The sequence below is a fragment of the Pomacea canaliculata genome, linkage group LG4 (assembly GCF_003073045.1).
Source record: "Pomacea canaliculata isolate SZHN2017 linkage group LG4, ASM307304v1, whole genome shotgun sequence".
NCBI classification, from domain to species: domain Eukaryota; kingdom Metazoa; phylum Mollusca; class Gastropoda; order Architaenioglossa; family Ampullariidae; genus Pomacea; species Pomacea canaliculata.
Genome location: NC_037593.1, coordinates 26,735,737 through 26,758,182, shown reverse-complemented (window position 1 = coordinate 26,758,182; position 22,446 = coordinate 26,735,737). Strand labels below are relative to the sequence as shown.

Sequence of the window (22,446 nt, the reverse complement as noted above, 5' to 3'; positions counted from 1 at the left end):
ATGTTTTGTTCGTTTTTTTCCCCAATAAACAGCCTTAGCAGCTGTGACCACTATGTTAAAGTATATAAGAGGCCGGACAATATGTTATTGTCATTCCATCCTCACACTAGACGAAACTCGCTTTTCTTCACAGCCAGATATTCTCATTGTATGTTTCATCTTTTCTAATTTGTTCATAAGATATGTACATCATCATCATCGTAGTTTCATCATCATGAATATATACTCATCATCAAAATAGAGAGAGATTGTCAGAGGTCAAAAGTTTGACATAAAATCTCGGGGTGTTTACGTAAATACAGATAGTCAAAGGTCGGAGAAGTCTTTATCAATCGGTAGAGGAAGGCAACAGGACTGGAGACAAGTGGAGGAGAAAGAGATAAGGTATAAGAAGGTAAAAGCAGAGAATTTGACAAAACGAGTCGGTAATCCAAAACTTATGTTTATGAAAGAAATAAAATCATGTCTAGGTAAAAGTGAAATTAGCGCCGTCTTGCACCTGAAAATCGGTTCTTTTTTGATTGCGTGTTATGTTTGGAGAGGCACACAGTCTTCTTGCATGTTTCCATTTTACTGTCGTCCCCCGATAACACGGGTTAAGATTATGGAGTTCAAATGGATACAAATGTTGGAGTGACAAAGCAACAGAAGGCTGAATGGACAAACCTGAGCATCCAATACCCCTTCAAGCCATAAGAAAACTTTGACAATAACAGTGCATCATAAAACAACATAGATGTATTCGATAATCTATCACAGTTAGAAAGATGGCTGCTTTTCAGATCTGACTTGGACGAAGGAGTATCTGAAGTCTGCAGACGAACCATGGTTTTCATTCCACTGATCATTCGCGCTCCTTTGGGACGGGGGCGTCTTCTCTTGGAGGAACGTCGCCTCCGAGGCCGACCATATAAAAGATAACGTCATCAATCGTGCTCGTGGACGATTTAGGCGACACATTGTGACCATCAAAGGCCCGATTCCCGAGATGATGAAACCCCCAATACAATGCAGCTTCTTAGGCCAAGAGGAGGCGTCACCTTCAATCAGTCCTACGTTCTGCAGGTGTGCGCTCCTACCCGCTCCGCCTTACTCACGGCCAGGTAAACCTTCCTTTACTGTCCGTTAGGGAAGATGAAAAGTGTTCAATTTTCACTAAGGACGTGTAAATATTCCTTATTGTTTCAATGAACGGTACAGATAGTTATAGAAAAATTTGTCTGTGGGGTCTGGTAGGGAGCATCTTTCTTTCTCTAATGACTTCGGAGACTTGCCAATAGCAATGCGGGTTATATATAATAACATACTATAGATTGCACCCTAACGAAAGGGAATTTCCCCTCCATTGATGTGCTTTTAATCTCGAACGTTAGATTAATATCGATATACTTAATTTTTCAAATGAAGATAAAATTTCTGTTGCAATACACGGAATGCTTATGCGTCCCACATCTTGGTGGAAAAAAAAGTCCTTCTGACAGACGACATGTAAACTGCTCCTCGCTGTTCCAGATACCCCTACACATACGGCATGCAGATCAACGATATCAAAGGAGCTAACCTGGTGTGGCTGAACACCACCTTGAAACTCTTTCCCGAGTACATGAAAGAGAACGGCTACGACACCTACAAGGTGGGCAAGTGGCACCTTGGCCACTGCAACAAGACCCTAACTCCCTTGTGGCGAGGGTTCGACTACGACTTCGGCTTCTACACTAACGCCCTGGGCTTCTTCAACCACTCGGGGCAGAGTCCTTTTCCTAACGACTTCCCGCAACCAGACTGAATTGTAACTACGACCAGCGGCACGTACGCCGCTGACCTTAAGCCCAGTACGTCCACAGCGCCATCGTCACCGCAACAAGAGTCGGTCCATGTTCATGTACTACGCCATGCAGAGCGTGCGCACTGCCCGTGCGAGGCCAAGCAGGACGTGGTGGAACAAAAGCGGTGTGCCCGCACAATCAAAATACCTCGAGCGGCGGCAACAAGATTCACGCGCTGTGGGATGGTGTAAAGCTCGGCGACCAGGCTATCGGAGATCTGCGAGATGTTCTCATCTCAGAGGTATTAACCATTTTCATCACCTTCTTTTCCTCACAGGGCGGTTCAGTGGCTAAAGGATCCAGTCTTTGACACGCCACTCTTTAGTATAACATCTTTTTCTAACTTTTGACACCAAACCGTCTAAGTCCTAGCAATCGTTGATTCAGATCTCTTTTCAAGCTGACATATTCTGTCTCTACATGGTATCCTCTTCACAGGGATAGGAAAACCAGCCTATCCCAACATCGAAGCGCAAGCCGCCAACACCCATAGGCCACAAACAAACAGAACCAGAGCCATAAGTGTAACATATCAGCTACCAAATATTCTTCCTTGTTCAATATCTTTCTTCTCTGAATTGTTTTACAGGGAATATACAACAACACCATCATGCTGACATTTGCTGACAACGGGGGACCTCTGGATGGAGGCGGGTCTAACTGGCCACTTCGAGGGCAGAAATCCACGTTTTGGGAAGGAGGCATGAGGTCGTTCACTGTGCTGACACAGCGGCAAACTGATGGTACACACACCACATCTACAAGGGCATGATCCACGCCGTGGACTGGCTCCCGACCTTGAGGGCGCCGCGGCTTGACCCGCCCCACCACAGGCGGCTCGATGGTCAAGACTTGTGGAATCAGATTCTCACCAACAACGCCATACCGGCAAACGGACAGAGTTTGTCTACACATGGATGACACACCACCACCGCTACTGCATTCGAAAATTCGAATATAAATATTGCGAAGGTGTTCTGGAAGGAAATACAATGGCTGGTATCCCCTGCCTCCATGATACCGAAACTAAAAAAACCAGATTTACTCCGGAAACCTGACGTGGGGGCGACATCAACTTTCGGCAAAGACATCCAGAGGAGCAACATTTCCAAGTAAGCGTTTGTATCTGGACTGAATGACAAAACTCATTTAATCAACCACCTTGGAATGACTGATCTTGTTTATATGGGGTGACACGGTATGCAGCGCTTGGTTTCTAGTAACATTGCAGTTCCAAATGTTTTTTTTTGGGTTATTTGTAAACACTGCAGGTAAGCTAAGATGGCTGATTATCATATCCGTTCTGCCATTAACACATTAACAGATTGTTACGATGTTTTTTTCCAATTATAGCATTCTGCTCGTTCAACATCGAAGAAGACCCCAGGAGATCTACAACCTCAAAGACATCTACCCCGTTTTAAAAAGTGGACGAGATGAAGAAATTGCTTCGCAAATATAAAAAGTCTCTGTTCCCCTACCCGGAAATCTTAAAGGGACCCAGTCCCTACGTCAAGTGGGTACAACGCGCGACTTTGGCTTACCAGGGACCGGACGTGTGCAATATTTCCCCAACCCTAAATATTAAAAGATGCAGATGGACACAATTCTGCAGACGTTTCGGTTACCAGTTGATATCCGAAAGATTTGAGATATCAAGAAGCAATAAATGATTTTAATTCTCCTGTTTATTTGTTTTTTGGATGTATGAATAACGTCACCATATCACAATGTCCATATCTCGCTCTTCGCTCAAGCGATGCAATTCATCCTTCCCTCATGCATCTCATCCTTCACACAGAAAATTTAAAAAAATGACATTCGACATGAAATGGATGCATTGACACATTAAAGAGCCGCAACTTTAGTGGCTGGTGAAGGATCACACTTTCTCTAAAGTTGTAGAAGTTGTGAACAAAATTCAAGTCTGCACAAGCTGAATGATCGGCTGCCATATAATTATGTTAAGTTGAACCCATGTGGTTTGGGTTTTCTCCAGGTATTCCTTTCCTTTCACGTTTTTGAGTGTTTTAGAAGTTTGGGATGTTTTTGAGACATGAAAAGATTATACGCGTAGGAAGCGTAACTATTGTGTCTATATATGTATATCAATCAACTTATTGTTTAGATATACACATATATCGAGTCGTCCATTGTTTATATATGCATGTATGTCTGTTAGTCTATTGGTTATACATATATATGCATATATTGATTAGCCTCTTCTTGTCAGGAATGCAGGAGCTATCGATATTTGCATGTATGTGTGTGTGATGGTGTGTATGAATGGAGGAAAAAAGACTGTGCGGGTAACAGCTTAGGGAAGCTTACCTCCCAGCTTTAGAGACAAAATAATCTGCTCTTCAATATCGAAGAAGACCCCCAGGAAATCTACGATCTCCAAGACATCTACCCGTTAAAAGTGGACGAGATGAAGAAACTGCTTTGCAAATATAAAAAGTCTCTGTTCCCTGGCTTCGTGGAGCACTGAACTGGGCAGTGTTCGCTGTATGTCATCTACGGCTTGACGCTATCACACATCCAGTGGTGCATTTCGCGCATTCTTTCACAAAGACACACTAACTCTGCTTTACACAGGCCCTGCTAATTTTAATAACCTCTAAATTCAACTCACTATTACGTACACAAGACTATGAGCCCGGAATATCCCCTAATATGGAAACTGTTCATCCAAAACAAAACAAACAAAAAAGTTCCACTCACTGTTCGAAAAATGTCACAGTCTTTCACTTTCATACACGCGAAGAGTAACTTTCAATCTCTCGAAAGTTCCTTTAAGTAGACGCAAGTCTCTCCTTCTGTTAACAAAATAGTTCAACTTACTGTCCTGAGAAGGTGGCAGACGTCACTGGACGAATACACAACTATTTTTTCCTTGGTAAACGTCCTCACTTACTTCTCCTCGAGTAGGCTTACTCTTTCCAGTCCTGTCATCTGCCACTTGAATGTAGGGATACTCTCTCTCGATCCTCAGCGTTAGAATGTTTTCTCTGCGAACAACTACCCTCAACACAATGCTGGACGTATCTCCATGAAAAAAAAACACACTTGCTAGTAGACGATACCAGGCTCCCAGGCCCTCCAGTCGTTAGAGATCCGTTTCGGCGGGTCCTCCTTACTCGTCCCTCTACATAAGCTCCGTTCCTTGGCAGGGAACTCCAAGCACCAATTCTTTGGTTGGTACTCACACATGTACTGGTATCACCCGTCTTGGCGGCTGCTTTCGGAATCTCTTTTTACTCGATAATTCCTCTTCCGGCACTTCCTCCTCGCCAGTAATTCCTGAAACGCTTATTTTCTGTAAATATTCATATGGGGCTAATTAATATCTCAACAACCACATATTATACAGTCACATGGAGGTAGACAAAGATATTAAAACATCACTTTACATACCTTGTTCTAGGCAAGGAATTATACTGATTCCGCAGTCTCTTATTTCAAATTACATTCGTCTGTCTTAGTGACAACTCGGTGCGGAATGCTACGACCACATACTTTTCTCAAACCCTACCGGATTCGGTGAACATTTCACTTCACACATGCATGCTTTTTTCTGACATTCATCCCTGCCGCACGTGAGGTCACGAAACTCACGTGGGGTTTCACGACCTCTACATCCGTCAACTAATTACGCAGTTGCCTGTCCATGGCAGAGGGGCAACACACACACACACAGGGCTGGCTACGTCACCCCGCTCCGCCCTCTACTTCCTTTCACCAAACTCAGGCGGGATTGCCGAAAAACAAAGGAGGCACGGACTGATCCGTGACAGGCAACCAACGCCTTCGTCCAGTACAACGAGACGTTTGGTTACGAAGGACCAGGATGGTGTCAAATGGACCTGGATGATGTAGTCTCCAGAAGTTTCGATTTTATCAGTCGTGGTACAACTGTGCTGAGATTTTAAATCGGAATAAACCATTTGATTTCGATCCTACTGTTTGTTCCTTCGTTTATTTGTTTCATTAAGAGTTTCCTTGCATGAAAGCGTTCTGTATTAGTGTTTAGTGTAGAGGTGATTCAAACAGTCTTTTAGATCTGGAAAAATTATTTAGTATCTTTGACTTCTACCTTATATCGACTGAAAAGTTATGGAGCTACACTCACCTTTTTTTTAACCTTCCAACCTCTCTTCAGATATAATCACCAACTTGTCATAATTATAAGGATATATTACTTAGACGTAGTCAACATGGAGGCAGCTGAAACTTAAATTTGAAGAGCATGAAAAGCGTTTATCGTGGAGGGCTAACGTGATGCTAAGGGACATCACTCGTTTTGGCGCTCGGAAGTCGAGGGATGACCTCCCTTGTTGATGAACGCTTGGTTGTCCCCTGACTTCCCTGTCCTTACTCACCTGTCACTGATAACTTAGCAGTAAATAAGTTTTTGATACTTAGCTAGCAGGAACCCGGATTCAAGATTCCTCCCTGCTTCTCGCTCCGGTGATGCAGCGAGCTGTCCGACAGCTTATCCCGCTGTTGTTTACTGCATTACTTTACATCCATAACTTTTATTTTGTAATTTAAAATACATTGTTGTAATTGTCAGAATAACTATATATATAATATATGGCTATAATTTACTTTGTATATGGGTGTGTGTATGTACGTTGTAGAAGTGACCGTATCTGTTACATGCGAATATGGATGCAAGGTTGTTAGTGATTCTATCTGTCTGTATATCACTTCTGTCAAGCGCTCTGAGTAAATCATTGGAAAAGTGCTATAAAGGTGTTTATCATCATCATCATCATCATCATCATCATCATCATCATCATCATCATCTTTTAATTGCAGGTTGTTGTATTATTTCTTTTGATTCTATTAATTTCAAAAAAGTTTCACTTATTATTGTTTCTTTAAACTCTCACCAGACAGATTTGTCATACATTTTTTCTTTGAAATTTTAGTCTTTTTTAAAAAAATAAAATTCTCTGATTTTTCATGAGGCAGATTTTCGGTCTATTTTTATTTTAAATATTATGTCTCTAAATTCTTTGACTATTTAGTCTTCAGAAAAGATCGAAAGTCTCAGCAATTCATGAAAAATGAATAAGTTTACAAGCCTTATCAGTTGGATGAATTATTCTCATCTCTCATTTCTGACACCACCTCAGAGTGAGGTGTCTGCTCTCGTGTCTCGCAAGGATGTTCTGACTGCGAGTTGCTAGCGCCTTGGCCAGTTGCTTTCTCCTCGGAGCTGCTGCAATTTCCTGATGGAGTGTTGGGCTCTGGCAGCCTGCATTTGTCGGTGACAAGCTTTCCACTGTACAATGTGATAACCACCATCTCCCGTGGAAACTTCGACTGGAGCATGGAGACAGAGATACATTGATGCCGTAGAATGAGAGAGAACTAGCAAGAGTGGTAATATGGAAAAAAGAATGAATGAATAAAGCCTGATATCTGGCAGAGATTCATATCAATGGACGGTAGACTGTACCCGATCTAAATGACCACACAGACCAACTCCCAACCACACAGCAAGAAATCTCCACGACTTGTCACTAAGTTGTCAGACTACCGAAGTTAAGTTCTGCGCATGCGCACTCTACTGTATCTTTGAGCGACTCCAATGACGTTTACACTCGGTGGCGGTGAGACAGAGGTTTATAGTGTCTATAGAGATTGTGCTTGAGAAAGATCGAACTTTAAATGCCAGTAATCAGACCAGAACCTGAGCTCTAATCAACCAAGTGTGGTTTATTGGTTTGACGCAATTCCTCGCAAACCTTACTCTCGGCAAGAGAACCAATATACAACACAATTTGCATAATTTTAACTTGTAAAATAGATTGATACCAATAAACGACACATTTTCGGTAAACTGATGCTTGACTAAGGGACGCTACTCATTCAAATTGAATGAATGAGATTATACAGTTTGCTCCCTTTAGTCTCTTCCTCATACATTCTGTGTTATGTGTGTGATGATGAAAATAGCAGCACCTATGCAACACATTTTCTTCAAAGGGCTTTGTGTGCAGCCTTTCAGGTAAACATTATAAAGGGCAAAGGGCCTTGAGTGGCCAGAGCAAAGCCAAGCATTAGACAGTGGCCATCTAGACATGTCAACGTATCACTCTATATGCAGAGGGTCCCTTCATGGCGATTGAGCACGAGGGCTAGACAGAGGCTTGGCAAAGACTAAACAATGCTCACATGGGGTGTGGCGCTGACTAGTTGATCATTGGTAGAAGGATGCTGGTGACATATGTTCATCTAGCAGTTTTCTGGGTTGTATGGAACGTGCGAGTGCACAAGTCTAAAAGGCCGAAAGAATGGTTCGACCTGTGAGAGGTGAGATGAGGTCATGAGTGTCGATAACGCTAGTGGTAATTCTTCTACCTATTTGTTCATTCTGTGTGTGTGTGTTTGAAGGAGGTAAATTGTTGTTTGTAGTTGCCAAGTAATAAACAATGCACATTTGAAATACTGAAATGTGGTATTGTGTGAAAATCATAAGATTTATGGATAGAAAGTGTGAATATTTATTAAATGTTGATCCAAAGTACAGGGCACGTGAAAATTAAATAAAATCAAATTTACATGTTTAATGTCACAAAAAATAAACATTGACAAGAACAAAGAAAGAGAGACACTATGAGAAAAAAATAAAGAAGAAAAAATTATTAACCATTTAACGCTTCAGTTAACAAGGATTGGTAGAATCAGGCGATTAGGAGTGATGACTACATTGGCGCGTATATAAGTATATGAGTATATGCGTATATAAGTATATGCGTCATGTACTTGGTGTACACTTTTGCCATCCACAGATGATGAATCTGCGGCAAACATTTTATCGACAGGAAATCGATTTTGCTGCCCGGTCAACACGGAGAAAATCTGCATGTAATACTGCACCTGGGATTCATTATCATTTTCATTAGCATAAGTCGCCCCGAGATCCTGGCTTCTTGGATTTGGAGGACGTGCACTGATGAAAAGATGCACGAAATGGAGACCAGCGTGGGAAAGAAAAATATTACAGTGTCCTACCATGTGCTTCAATATAGCAATCGACGTGGACATGTTTTCGGTCCAACTATTTCTGTGTGTGAAAAATAGAAAAAATGCGATTACAAAAAAAATAAATAATAATTTAACTTCCTTATGCATGAATTTCGGGTTCTACTAGCAGTAAAATTCAAACAGATTCTCCCTCACTAACCAAGTCACTGATCCGCATGCATCCTCCTTTTTCAAAGCTAGGAAGCAACAAAGACATGTATCTAAGCTCTGTGGACAAGTTTGTCGACATTTCTAGTCAGCTGTGCCTTTCCGCAGCTTCCATGTTTTCTGTGTTTGGCGAAAACTGCTCGACACTTTTCAAATGGGTCCTCCCTAAAGCTGAGAACACTATTCCAGCAATGGTCAACATTTTTTTTAAGTGGAGGTCCAATGACGCCGCCTTCATTATGAAAAAGAGCCAGTTAACATGGCGGCCTTCATAAGTCAGTCTGAAACTGTGTTTTGGCCGCGACTGTAAGTAAGCGATGGCCTTGCAACACGAAAATGTGAATTTGTGATTTGACAAACCCAAGTACATGAATTTCTCTCATTTAAGAGCCAGCTTGAATTGCTTTTCCCTTCAACGATTCTTTTTATTGCCCATTTCACATAGGTAGGTATGTTATCTGTTAATAAAAGAAAACTCATGAATAAGATTTTCGGCTGATAACTCAAAATCTCTTATCTCAAGCTGTTTCCACGCTCCTTGATATAATGTTTTTTTCTGTTTCTCAGTGTAATGACCTATTTGCACATTTATCAGATGAAAGTTTGGGGAGTACATGATATACTTACACCACATCTTGTCTCGAGTCTGTAATATTTTCAGAAAATCTCAGAGAAAATTAATCGTAACAATCCCACATCAATCATTTACCATAAATATTTGTAAAATTCTTAGGTCATTATAATAGAAAAGCCAATAAAAATCTGACAACATTAATTTAAACTCAGTGTTTGTGATATTCTTAAAATATCATCAGAGAAAAGAAGTAAAAATATAGTGTGTGGTTTATTGGTTTGACGAAATTCCTCGCAAATCTAGTGTTTCTTTCGAAAAGAGAGCCAATTTACAACACAATTTGCATAATTTTAACTTGTAAAATAGATTGATACCGATAAACGACACATTTTCGGTAAACTGATGCTCGACCAAGGGACGCTACTCATTCAAATTGAGTGAATGAGATTATACAGTTTGTTCCCTTTGATCTCTTCCTCATGCATTCTGTGTTGTGTGTGTGATGATGATAGCAGCAGCTATGCAGCACATTTTCTTCAAAGGGCTTTGTGTGCAGCCATTCAGGCAAGCATTCTAAAGGGCAGAGGGCCTTGAGTGGCCAGAGCAAGCCAAGCATAGACAGTGGCCATCCTAGACATGTCAACGTGTCAACGTCTATGGCAGAGGGTCCGTCATGGCGATTGAGCACGAGGGCTAGACAGAGGCTTGGCAAAGACTAAACAATGGTCTCATGTGGTGTTGCGCTGACTAGTTAATCATTGGTAGAAGGATGCTGGTGACATATGTTCATCTAGCAGTTTTCTGGGGTGTATGGAACGTGCGAGTGCACAAGTCTAAAAGGCCGAAAGAATAGTTCGACCTGTGAGAGGTGAGGTTAGGTCGTGAGTGTCGATAACCCTAGTGGTAATTCTTCTACCTTTTTGTCTATTCTGTGTGTGTGTGTTTTTTAAAGGAGGTAAATTGCTGTTTCTAATTGGCAAGTAATAAACAATTCCACATTTGAAATACTGAAATGTGGTATTGTGTGAAAATCATAAGATTTATGGATAGAAAGTGTGAATATTTATTAAATGTTGATCCAAAGTACAGGACACGTGAAAATTAAATAAAATCAAATTTACATGTTTAATGTCACAAAAAATAAACATTAACTCAAACAAAGAAAGAGAGACACTATGAGAAGAAATAAAGAAGAAAAAATTATTAACCAATTAACGCTTCAGTTAACAAGGATTGGTAGAATCAGGCGATTAGGAGTGATGACTACATTGGCGCGTATATGCGTATATGGGTATATGAGTATATGCGTCATGTACTTGGTGTACACTTTTGCCATCCACAGATGATGAATGTGCGACAAACATTTTATCGACAGGAAATAGATTTTGCTGCACGGTCAACACGGAGAAAATCTGCGTGTAATACTGCATCTGGGATTCATTATCATTTTCATTAGCATAAGTCGCCCCGAGATCCTGGTAAGCTGGATTTGGAGGACGTGCACTGATGAAAAGATGCACGAAATTGAGACCAGCGTGGGAAAGACAAATATTACAGTGTCCTACCATGTGCTTCAATATAGCAATCGACGTGGACATGTTTTCGGTCCAACTATTTCTGTGTGTGAAAAATAGAAAAAATGCGATTACAAAAAAAAAAAAATAATAATTTAACTTCCTTCTGCATGAATTTCGGGTTCTACTAGCAGTAAAATTCAAACAGATTCTCACGCACTAACCAAGTCACTGATCCGCATGCATCCTGCTTTTTCAAAGCTAGGAAGCAACAAAGACAAGTTTGTCGACATTTCTCGTCAGCTCTGCCTTTCCGCAGCTTCCATGTTTTCTGTGTTCCGCGAAAACTGCTCGACACTTTTCAAATGGGTCCTCCCTAAAGCTGAGGACACTATTCCAGCAATGGTCAACATTTTTTTTTTTTAAGTGGAGGTCCAATGACGCCGCCTTCATTATGAAAAAGAGCCAGTTAACATGGCGGCCTTCATAAGTCAGTCTGAAACTGTGTTTTGGCCGCGACTGTAAGTAAGCGATGGCCTTGCAACACGAAAATATGAATTTGTGATTTGACAAACCCAAGTACATGAGTTTCTCTCATTTAAGAGCCAGCTTGAATTGCTTTTCTAATTCAACGATTCTTTTTATTGCCCATTTCACATAGGTAGGTATGTTATCTGTTAATAAAAGAAAACTCATGAATAAGATTTTTGGCTGATAACTCAAAATCTCTTATCTCAAGCTGTTTCTACGCTCCTTGATATAATGTTTTTTTCTGTTTCTCAGTGTAATGACCTATTTGCACATTTATCAGATGAAAGTTTGGGGCGTACATGATATACTTACACCACATCTTGTCTCGAGTCTGTAATATTTTCAGAAAATCTCAGAGAAAATTAATCGTAACAATCCCACATCAATCATTTACCATAAATATTTGTAAAATTCTTAGGTCATTATAATAGAAAAGCCAATAAAAATCTGACAACATTAATTTAAACTCAGTGTTTGTGATATTCTTAAAATATCATCAGAGAAAAGAAAGTAAAAATATAGTGTGTGGTTTATTGGTTTGACGAAATTCCTCGCAAATCTAGTGTTTCTTTCGAAAAGAGAGCCAATTTACAACACAATTTGCATAATTTTAACTTGTAAAATAGATTGATACCGATAAACGACACATTTTCGGTAAACTGATGCTCGACCAAGGGACGCTACTCATTCAAATTGAGTGAATGAGATTATACAGTTTGTTCCCTTTGATCTCTTCCTCATGCATTCTGTGTTGTGTGTGTGATGATGATAGCAGCAGCTATGCAGCACATTTTCTTCAAAGGGCTTTGTGTGCAGCCATTCAGGCAAGCATTCTAAAGGGCAGAGGGCCTTGAGTGGCCAGAGCAAGCCAAGCATAGACAGTGGCCATCCTAGACATGTCAACGTGTCAACGTCTATGGCAGAGGGTCCGTCATGGCGATTGAGCACGAGGGCTAGACAGAGGCTTGGCAAAGACTAAACAATGGTCTCATGTGGTGTTGCGCTGACTAGTTGATCATTGGTAGAAGGATGCTGGTGACATATGCTCATCTAGTAGTTTTCTGGGGTGTATGGAACGTGCGAGTGCACAAGTCTAAAATACCGAAAGAATAGTTCGACCAGCGAGAGGTCGATAACCCTAGTGGTAATTCTTCTACCTATTTGTTTATTCTGTGTGTGTGTGTGTGTGTGTTTGAAGGAGGTAAATTGCTGTTTGTAGTTGCCAAGTAATAAACAATGCCACATTTGAAATACTGAAATGTGGTATTATGTGAAAATAATAAGATTTATGGATAGAAAGTGTGAATATTTATTAAATGTTGATCCAAAGTACAGGACACGTGAAAATCAAATCAAATAAGATCAAATTTACGTTTAATATCACAAAAAATAAACATTAACTTAATTAAACAAAGCAAAAGAGACACTATGAGAAGAAATAAAGAAGAAAAACTTATTAACCATTTAACGCTTCAGATAACAAGGATTGGTAGAACCAGGCGATTAAGAGTGATGACTCCATTGGCGCGTATATGCGTATATGCGTATATGAGTATATGATCAACACGGAGAAAATCTGCAAGTAATACTGCACCTGGGATTCATTAGCCTTTTCATTAGCATAAGTCGCCCCGAGATCCTGGCATCTTGGATTTGGAGACGTGCACTGATGAAAAGATGCACGAAATGGAGAACCACTGTGGGAAAGACAAATATTCCAGTGTCCTACCATGTGCTTCAATATAGCAATCGACGTGGACGAAGTTGTCGGTCCAACTATTTCTGTGTGAAAAATAGAAGAATGCGATTACACGTGACATCTTAAATATTCCTTAATTGTGAATGTCCCAGCTTTCCTTCGTGTCGTCCTTACGATCCCTCGCACTATGTCTGACTTTCCCACTTCATTCATGAGATTTGCTTACTATAATAATAATTTTTTAATTTTATTTATAATATTTTTTTGTAGACACAATTCAAGGAACACATTTCGATAACAATGGTAAGAAAATGAAGAAACGGATGGCTTGGGGAACAGATGTGTTTTTCCTTACCCTTCAAACCTAAATGAGCACAAAATCGTGATCTCACAATAATTTTCATTCATCTCTCTCATAAAGGCTGTTTTGTTCGTTTTTTCCCCAATAAACATCATTAGCAGCTGTGACCACTATGTAAAAGTATATAAGAGTCCGGACAATATGTTTGTCATTCCATGAGCGAAACTCGCTTTTCTTCAGCGTATTCTCATTGGTATGTTTCAATCTTTTCTAATTTGTTCATCATCATCATCAACATCAACATCAACATCATCATCATCATCATCATCATCATCAAAGATTGGTCAGAGGCCAAAATGTTTGATAAATCTTGTTTACGTAAATACAGATGTCAAAGGTCGGACGAAAGTCTTTATCAATCGGTAGAGGAAGGCAACAGGACTTGGCAAGTCTCCGAAGTCATTAGAGAAAGAAAGATGCTCCCTACCAGACCCCGCAGTCAGATTTTTCTATAACTATCTGTACCGTTCATTGAGACAATAAGTTTGCCGACATTTCTCGTCAGCTCAGCCTTCCGCAGCTTCCATGTTTTCTGTGTTTGGCGAAAACTGCTCGACACTTTTCAAATGGGTCCTCCCTAAAGCTGAGGACACTATTCCAGCAATGGTCAACATTTTGTATGGATGTTGGGGTGAAGTCCGCCCTCGTTATGAAAAAGAGCCAGTTTGGGTTTTTTTTCAAAAGAGTTCGAAAAAGTGGCGACGTTCATAAGTCAGCCTGAAACTGTGTTTTGGACTCGACTGTAAGTGAACGATGGCCTTGCAACCTGAAATTGTGATTAGACATACTAAGTACATCAGTGTCTCTCATTTAAGCGTCAGCTTGAATTGCTTTTCCCTTCAACAATCTTTTTATTGCCCATTTTACTTAGGTACATATGTTATCTGGTAATAAAAGAAAACTCATGAATAAGATTTTTGGCTGATAACTCAAAATCTCTTATCTCAAGCTGTTTCCACGCTCACTGATGTAATTTTTTTTTTCTGTTTCTCGGTGTAATGAGCTATTTGCACATTTATCAGATGAAAGTTTGGGGAGTACATGATATAATTACACCACATCTTGTCTCGAGTCTGTAATATTGTCAGAAAATCTCAGAGAAAATTAATCGTAACAATCCGCCATCAATCATTTACCATAAATATTTGTAAAATTCTTAGGTCATTATAATAGAAAAGCCAATAAAAATCTGACAACATTAATTTAAACTCAGTGTTTGTGATATTCTTAAAATATCATCAGAGAAAAGCCAGTAAAAATATCTCTGCATCAATTTAACATCAATGAGTGTAAACTACTCGAATTTTTTCAGAGAAATATCAGTAAAAACCAGTTGCAACCTCATATTAATGTAACATAAAGTGCAGTACATTTTCACTTAGGATCGTCAATAGATTCTTGGCAACTGCATCTTTAATGGAAACGACCCATAATGAAATCAGTTGTACCAATTGATCACTTGTACCAGGCTAATTGATATACATGAAAAACTCGATTTCATTTCCTACGGTATATTTTTGGTCACAGAAAACACCTATCTACTAAATGACCCAAATTTTGTGGGAAAAGATGAAATACCGAGAGAAAACGCCAGCAAACATCGTGATAATGTACGAACAGCACATAGACAGCGGTCCTGGCTGTAAACCAATTGTTTTTCTCATCCACGTTGTAAAGAAATGACATTAACCGAGGACAATTTATATACTTCACATTGAGACCCATTAAGTTTTCAGTATTTTGTATTTCCGCATCCAGTATTCAGTATGAAACGGATTTCAGATCGGTAAAAAGGTTCCTGGAGAAATGAGACATGAAACTTCAACTATATTCAAGACGTTGCTGACTATATTCTATCGTCAAACTGTTTTTTTTTTTTTAACTCTGTTATCGTTGCCATCTTTGTGTGTGTGAGAATGAGAGAAAGGAGAGCGATGGGGAGGAAAGAAATACAGTCGCAATAACAATCTTCCAGACTCACTCTCTTCATAAGCCTACAAGGGTTGATAAAAAGAAACGCAAACATTTATTCGACTAAGGACATAAATAAATCAAACTAGCAGAGACAACATAAAACAAAGACTCACGAGATAACGGTCCTTCTTTCTGTGTCGTCTGCCCTTCGATCTCCGTGGCGCAGCGGTTAGGTTTAGTGAGGATTGGCTGTCCTGGGTTCAGATCTCGTCTCGGGCACACCGTTCCTTCTCAATACGTGGCCGACTGTTTTACCGTGATATAACCTTACTTATTGGCTCTGCACAAGGCATAAAATCTCTTCTTCCCCACCCTCTTGATCTGCCCGTCTACTTGTTCTTGCCCCCATTTGTAATGGCAAATCAGTCACGTGAAAGTTCCAGCCATCCTTCATGCCGTCCTTAGGATCCCTCGCACTAAGTCTGACTTTCCCACTTCAGCCATGACATTTGCTTACAATAATAATAATAACAATAACAATAATAATTTTTGTAGACACAGTCCAGGGAACACAACACATTTCGATGACAATGGTAAGAAAAGAAAGAAACAGGAGGGCTTTGGGAACAGATGTATTTTTACTTACCCTTCAAACCTAAACGAGCACGGTATTGTTATCTCACAATAATTTTCATTCATCTTTCTCATAAAAGGCCGTTTTTGGGGGGGTTTTACCCCGATAAACAGCATTAGCAGCTGTGACCACTATGTAAAAGTATATAAGAGGCCATACAATATGTTTGTCCTTCCATGAGCGAAACTCGCTTTTCTTCAGCGTATTCTCACTGGTATGTTTCAATCTTTTCTAATTTGTTCATGATGATGATCATCATCATCATCCCCATCACCACCCACCTAATACAACCTGCCGCCTGCCGTCCCCGCGCTCAGCTCATCACCACCACCACCACCACCACCACCACCACCACCACCACCATCATCATCATCATCATCATCATCATCATCATCACCACCACCACCACCACCACCACAGTAATGTGTCAGTGGGGCATGATCTGTTTGAACATGAAGAAAAAAGTCACGAAAGAACATCAGATTATACCGTTTTTAATATGTTTGGCAGAAAACTAATTGATTTATGTCAGTTGTTTAATTGTTCTAACTTGATGAGTGGACATTTTTTCCATGCCGTTAGTTGTGTCACAGTTAGTTAAAAACCAGGGTCCAGTATCTTAGATTGCATATGTTCATCCAATGAACTGTTTAAGGAAGAAATATTCCTGTCTTTAAAATGCGAATCAGTGTCACTGATTGTGCGCACGACACGAACAAACCGAGAGAACTCACGTGCAAATGGAAAATGAACTGAAAAAGTAGTGTGGATCATGGATGTGTATAGGTGAATTGCTTAGCCTGTTGCGAAGTTCTCCCCTGTTAGTCTCGGTGAACCTAAACAAAGAATGTGACTAAACCGGAAGCTTTGTACACAACTGCCTCTTCTTAGTAAATTGGAGAAGCCCGAGTTGAACTTGCGCGTGCGTCTTCTGAATTAGAAGAAAATGTGAATGAAGCGATTGGTCTGTTCGTGAACTGCCTACAGTCAGCGGCGACATGTATGAAGAACGTTTTTACAGGCAACCGCTGAAACAATCAGACCGGCTTGACAAAGAATGGTCAGAGGCAAAAAAGTTTGATCAATCTTGTTTACGTAAATACAGATGTCAAAGGTCGGACGAAAGTCTTTATCAGTCGGTAGAGGAAGGCAACAGTACTGGAGACTAGTGAAGGAGAAAGAGATAAGGTTTTAAGAAAGTAAAAGCAGAGAATTTGACAAAGCGAGTCGGTAATCCAAAACTGTTTAGGAAAGAAATAAAATCAGGTCTGGGTAAAAGTGAAATTATCGCCGTCTTGCATCTGAAACTCAGTTTTTTTTTAATAGCGTGTTATGTTTGGAGAAGCACACAGTCTTCTTGCATGTATCCATTTTAATGTCGTCCCCCGATAACACGGGTTAAGGTTTATGGGATACAGATAGAGCAAATGTTGGAGTGACAAAGCAACAGAAGGCTGAATGGACAAACCTGAGCATTCATTACCCCTTCACCCCATTAGACAACTTTGACAATAAGTCATCATAAACATAGATGTATTTGATAATTATCACAGTTAGAAAGATGGCTGCTTTTCCAGATCTGACTTGGACGAAGGAAGTATCTGAAGTCTGCAGACGAACCATGGTTCATTCTTCACTGATCATCGCCCTCCTTGCGGGCGTCCTTCTCTTGGAGAACGTCGCCTCCGAGTCGCCTCCCATAAAAGATAACGTCATCATCGTGCTCGTGGACGATATGGGCTATTGTGACCATCAAGACGCCGATCCCGATATGCGAACCCCCAACATACGGCGCCTTAGGCAAGAGGGCGTCACCTTCAATCAGTCCTACGTTCTGCAGGTGTGCGCTCCTACCCGCTCCGCCATACTCACGGCCAGGTAAACCTTCCTTTGTTGTCCGTTAGGTAGATAACAAATGTTCAATTTTCACAAAGGACGTGTCAATATTCCTTATTGTCTAAATGAACGGTACAGTTAGTTATAGAAAAATATGTTTGTGGGGTCTGGTAGGGAGCATCTTTCTTTCTCTAATGACTTCAGAGACTTGCCAATAGCAATGCGGTTATATATATATAACTGTGTAACTAAAGGGATTTCCCTCCATTGATGTGTTTTTATCTCAAGAGTTAGATTATCATTATACTCAAATTTTTCAAATGAAGATATAATTTTTGTTGCAATACATGGAATGCATATGCGTCCCACATCTTGGTGGAAAAAACAAAGTCCTTCTGACAGACGACAAGTAAACTGCTCCTCGCTGTTCCAGATACCCCTACACATACGGATTGCAGATTAACCAGATCAAAGGAGCTAACCTGGCGTGGCTGAACACCAGCTTGAAACTCTTTCCCGAGTACATGAAAGAGAACGGCTACGCCACCTACAAGGTGGGCAAGTGGCACCTGGGCAACTGCAACAAGACCCTAACTCCCCTGTGGCGAGGGTTCGACTACGACTTCGGCTTCTACACTAACGCCCTGGGCTTCTTCAACCACTCGGAGCAGAGTCCCTTCTCCTACGACTTCCGCAACCAGACTGACGTGTACTACGACCAGGGCACGTACGCCGCTGACCTCTTCGCCCAGTACGTCCGCAACGCCATCGTCAACCGCAACAAGAGTCAGCCCATGTTCTTGTACTACGCCATGCAGAGCGTGCACTGCCCGTGCGAGGCCAAGCAGGACGTGGTGGACACGGTGTGCCCGCACATCAAAAGCCTCGAGCGGCGCACGCGCTGTGGGATGATGTACTCGGCCGACCAGGCTATCGGAGATCTGCGAGATGTTCTCATCTCAGAGGTATTAACCATTTTCTCACCTTCTTTTCCTCGCAGGGCGGTTCAGTGGCTAAAGGATCTTTGACACTTCACTCTTTAGTATAACATCTTTTCCTGACCTTTGACACCAAACCGTGTAAGTCCTAGGAATCGTTGATTCAGATCTCTTTTCAAACTGACATATTCTGTCTCTACGTGGTACCCTCTTCACAGGGATGGGGGGTGCAATTGGTGTTTTACGCCATGCCAGCAACTGATGCTATATCAAGGCAAGGCAGCCAGCCCTGTAAACAGATGCCACCTGCAGAGAAAGAACAGCGTGCCCGAGATGAGAAATGATTTCAGGGCAGCCAACCTTCACTGTCTTGGTGACAGGCGCTAACCGTTGCGCCACCGGACCGCTCACGGGGATAGGGAAACCAGCCTATCCCAACACTTGTAAGATAGCAACTACCGAATATTTTCCTTGTTCAATATCTTTCTTGTTCTGTGAATTGCTTTGCAGGGAATGTACAACAACACCGTCATGGTGACGTTGGCTGACAACGGTGGACCTCTGGATGGAGGAGGGGCTAACTGGCCACTTCGGGGGCAGAAATCCACGTTTTGGGAGGGAGGCATGAGGTCGTTCACTGTGCTGAACAGCGGCAAACTGAGGTACACCAACACCACCTTCAAGGGCATGATCCACGCCGTGGACTGGCTCCCGACCTTGATGAGGGCCGCCGGCCTTATCCCGCCCACCACAGGCCTCGATGGTCAAGACTTGTGGAATCAGATTCTCACCAACAACGACACCGGCAGGACAGAGTTTGTCTACAACATGGATGACACCACTAACCGCTACTGCATTCGAAAATCCGAATATAAATATTGCGAAGGTGTTCCTGGAATGGCATTCAACGGCTGGTATCCCCCTGTCTCCATGATACCGAGTCTAAGAAACCAGATTTACTCCGGAAACCTGACGTGGGGCGACATCAACTTCGGCAAAGACATCCCGAGGAGCAACATTTCCAAGTAAGCGTTTGTATCTGGACTGAATGACAAAATCATTTAATCAACCACCTTGGAATGACTGATTCTTGTTTATATGGGTCACGGTATGTTCGGTTCTCTGGTAACATTGCAGTTCCAATGGTTTTTGGGTTTTTTGTTAGCACTGCAGTAAACTAAGATGGCTGATTATCGTATCTGTTCTGCCATTAACACTGCAGATTGTTACGATGTTTTCCTTTTCCAATTATAGCATTCTGCTCTTCAACATCGAAGAAGACCCCCAGGAGATCTACAACCTCAAAGACCTCTACCCATTAAAAGTGGACGAGATGAAGAAATTGCTTCGCAAATATAAAAAGAACCTGTTCCCCTTCGTGAAAGCCGCAAAGGGACCCGTCACCTGGGTCAAGTACAACGAGACGTTTGGCTACCAGGGAACCGACTGGTGCAACCCCAACCCCTAAATATTAAAAGATGCAGATGACACAATCTTCAGACGTTTCGGTTACCAGTTGATGTTCTGAAGATTTGAGATTTCAAGAAGAAATAAAATTTCTGATTTTAATTCTCCTGTTTATTTGTTTTTGGGATGTATGAATAACGTGACCACATCACAATGTCTATGTCTCGCTCTTGGCTCAAGCTCTAAGAGCTATCACTCATGCATCTCATCCTTCACACAGAAAATTTAAAAAATTACTTTCGACATGAAGTAGATGCATGGCAACATTAAAGAGCCGCACGTTTAGTGGCTAGTGAATGATCACACTTTATCTAAAGTTGTAGAAGACTATACTTGTGAACAAAATTCTAGTCTGCACAAGCTGAATGGTCGGCTGCCATATAATTATGTTACGTTTAACCCATGTCGTTGTGGGTTTTCTTCAGGTACTCCCTTTCCTTTCACAAGTTTTGGGTGTTTTAGAAGTTTGGGGATGTTTTTGAGACAAGAAATATACCGTAGAAACAGTAACTATTGTTTATATGTATATCAATCAACTTATTGTTTAGATATACACATATATCGAGTCGTCTGTAACTTTTTAGGAAGAGTGTGTTAAATATGTATACGAACGCGTGTAAACATCTACATGTAAACCACGCTCACCACACTCTTCCACCTTTTTCAGGAAAAAAGGTCCGGCCAACAATTAACACATTTAATGTTTAGGAAACTAAATAGTGACGAAATGTGAATGAAACAAAGGAAAATAGCACTACTCCCTCACCGCCCTACCCTCTCCTATGGTTGTCTGACGGGCTGGCGAGATGACAGACTGGACCGGTAGATTAAATCCAAACGGGTTACATCACAAAGTTTGTAAATCTAAGGTGGTTAGTGCTGTATCCCCTGTATCGGTGAAGTTGATATATTCCCATCGAATCAATACCTACACCACACCATAGAATACCAGGCGATGTCTGGGCTACACCTTATACGGTTAAACGTTGTAGATCAACGCCGATGATCGTTAACGAATCTATAATCCTTCAGAAGTAATCCACGGTGGGCAATGCCGTATCACTTGTATGGGTGAAGTCGATACACTCCTATCGAATCAATACACCTCAGAATACAAGCGATGACCTCTCACGGATGAACGCTGTAGATAACGTTGAAGGCCGTAAACGCAATGATAACCCTCTTCAGAGCTTTTGTCTCACTGCTTGCTCGTTCTCGTCTGTCCCGAGAAACGTTAGATCCCTAACTTAACTTGCTCTTTTCCTACAAATGACCAATCAGGCCATTAGCGACCAGGTAACTAGGACGACCTTCCAAACAGTCCTTCTTGGAGACTGGGTCGACCAATCATGAACGCAATGTTGAAGGGTCGACATGGCTTCCGCCTCAGTTGACTACCGTCACCCTAGTTACGCTGTGCCAAGCTTACTTACGTCAACTTCGTAATGACGTAAAAGAATGAGTCGCGCAGAGCCGCGTCAGCGCTCGCGCGACTGCTCTTCCCTGACAACAAAGAGAATTAAGAGAAATAGGTCATAGCGGTGTCTTTACTCCTGCAGGTGGCAATAGTCATGACAATCGCCCCACTCAATCACCTCTAGTGGCACGTACGGCCCACCTTTCCTTGCCTAAAGGCCCTCGGGATTGTCCACAAACCACCCTAATCCTTAATTGGGGCGATTGTCATGACTATTGCCACCTGCAAGAATAAAGACCCCAGATAGCATGCAAACGTTTTAAAAACGTTTTAAAAACGTTTTAAAATGTGTACATAAAACATTTTAAAAAGGTTTGTAGAAAACGTTTTTAAAATGTTTATCATGCCCATCAAAGTAATGTTTTAAAAACGTTTTCTGCAAACATTTGTAAAACATTTTAAAAATATTTTAAAAACGTTTTATAAACATTTTTCTGCAAAACATTTTAAAAACATTTAATAAATA

The 22,446-nt window shown here is 41.2% G+C and overlaps 2 protein-coding genes across 2 annotated transcripts; both read left to right on the top strand.

Annotated features, from left to right (window-relative positions):
- Window positions 1-1,004: 1,004 nt before the first annotated feature.
- On the top strand, window positions 1,005-1,786 carry LOC112562492 (arylsulfatase B-like). The gene is made up of 2 exons (XM_025235772.1): window positions 1,005-1,103; window positions 1,513-1,786. Exons 1-2 carry the CDS (start codon window positions 1,009-1,011, stop codon window positions 1,784-1,786), a joined length of 369 nt encoding a protein of 122 aa, XP_025091557.1. The 5' UTR covers window positions 1,005-1,008.
- Window positions 1,787-16,448: 14,662 nt separating this feature from the next.
- Window positions 16,449-20,592, top strand: LOC112562907 (arylsulfatase J-like). Its single transcript, XM_025236506.1, has 5 exons — window positions 16,449-16,476; window positions 17,840-18,140; window positions 18,532-19,063; window positions 19,547-20,061; window positions 20,291-20,592. The coding sequence occupies exons 2-5, from the start codon at window positions 17,884-17,886 to the stop codon at window positions 20,502-20,504; spliced, it is 1,518 nt and encodes a 505-aa protein (XP_025092291.1). The 5' UTR covers window positions 16,449-16,476; window positions 17,840-17,883; the 3' UTR covers window positions 20,505-20,592.
- Window positions 20,593-22,446: the final 1,854 nt, after the last annotated feature.

What these genes read in the sequence shown, in the direction of transcription:
- LOC112562492 (XM_025235772.1), top strand. Translation starts at nt 1,009, where the DNA reads ATGCAGCTTCTTAGGCCAAGAGGAGGCGTCACCTTCAATCAGTCCTAC. An exon ending in TCCGCCTTACTCACGGCCAG is followed by an intron (nt 1,104 to 1,512) that starts GTAAACCTTCCT and finishes TCGCTGTTCCAG; the next exon opens with ATACCCCTACACATACGGCA.
- LOC112562907 (XM_025236506.1), top strand. Translation starts at nt 17,884, where the DNA reads ATGGTTCATTCTTCACTGATCATCGCCCTCCTTGCGGGCGTCCTTCTC. An exon ending in TCCGCCATACTCACGGCCAG is followed by an intron (nt 18,141 to 18,531) that starts GTAAACCTTCCT and finishes TCGCTGTTCCAG; the next exon opens with ATACCCCTACACATACGGAT. An exon ending in CCGAGGAGCAACATTTCCAA is followed by an intron (nt 20,062 to 20,290) that starts GTAAGCGTTTGT and finishes TTCCAATTATAG; the next exon opens with CATTCTGCTCTTCAACATCG.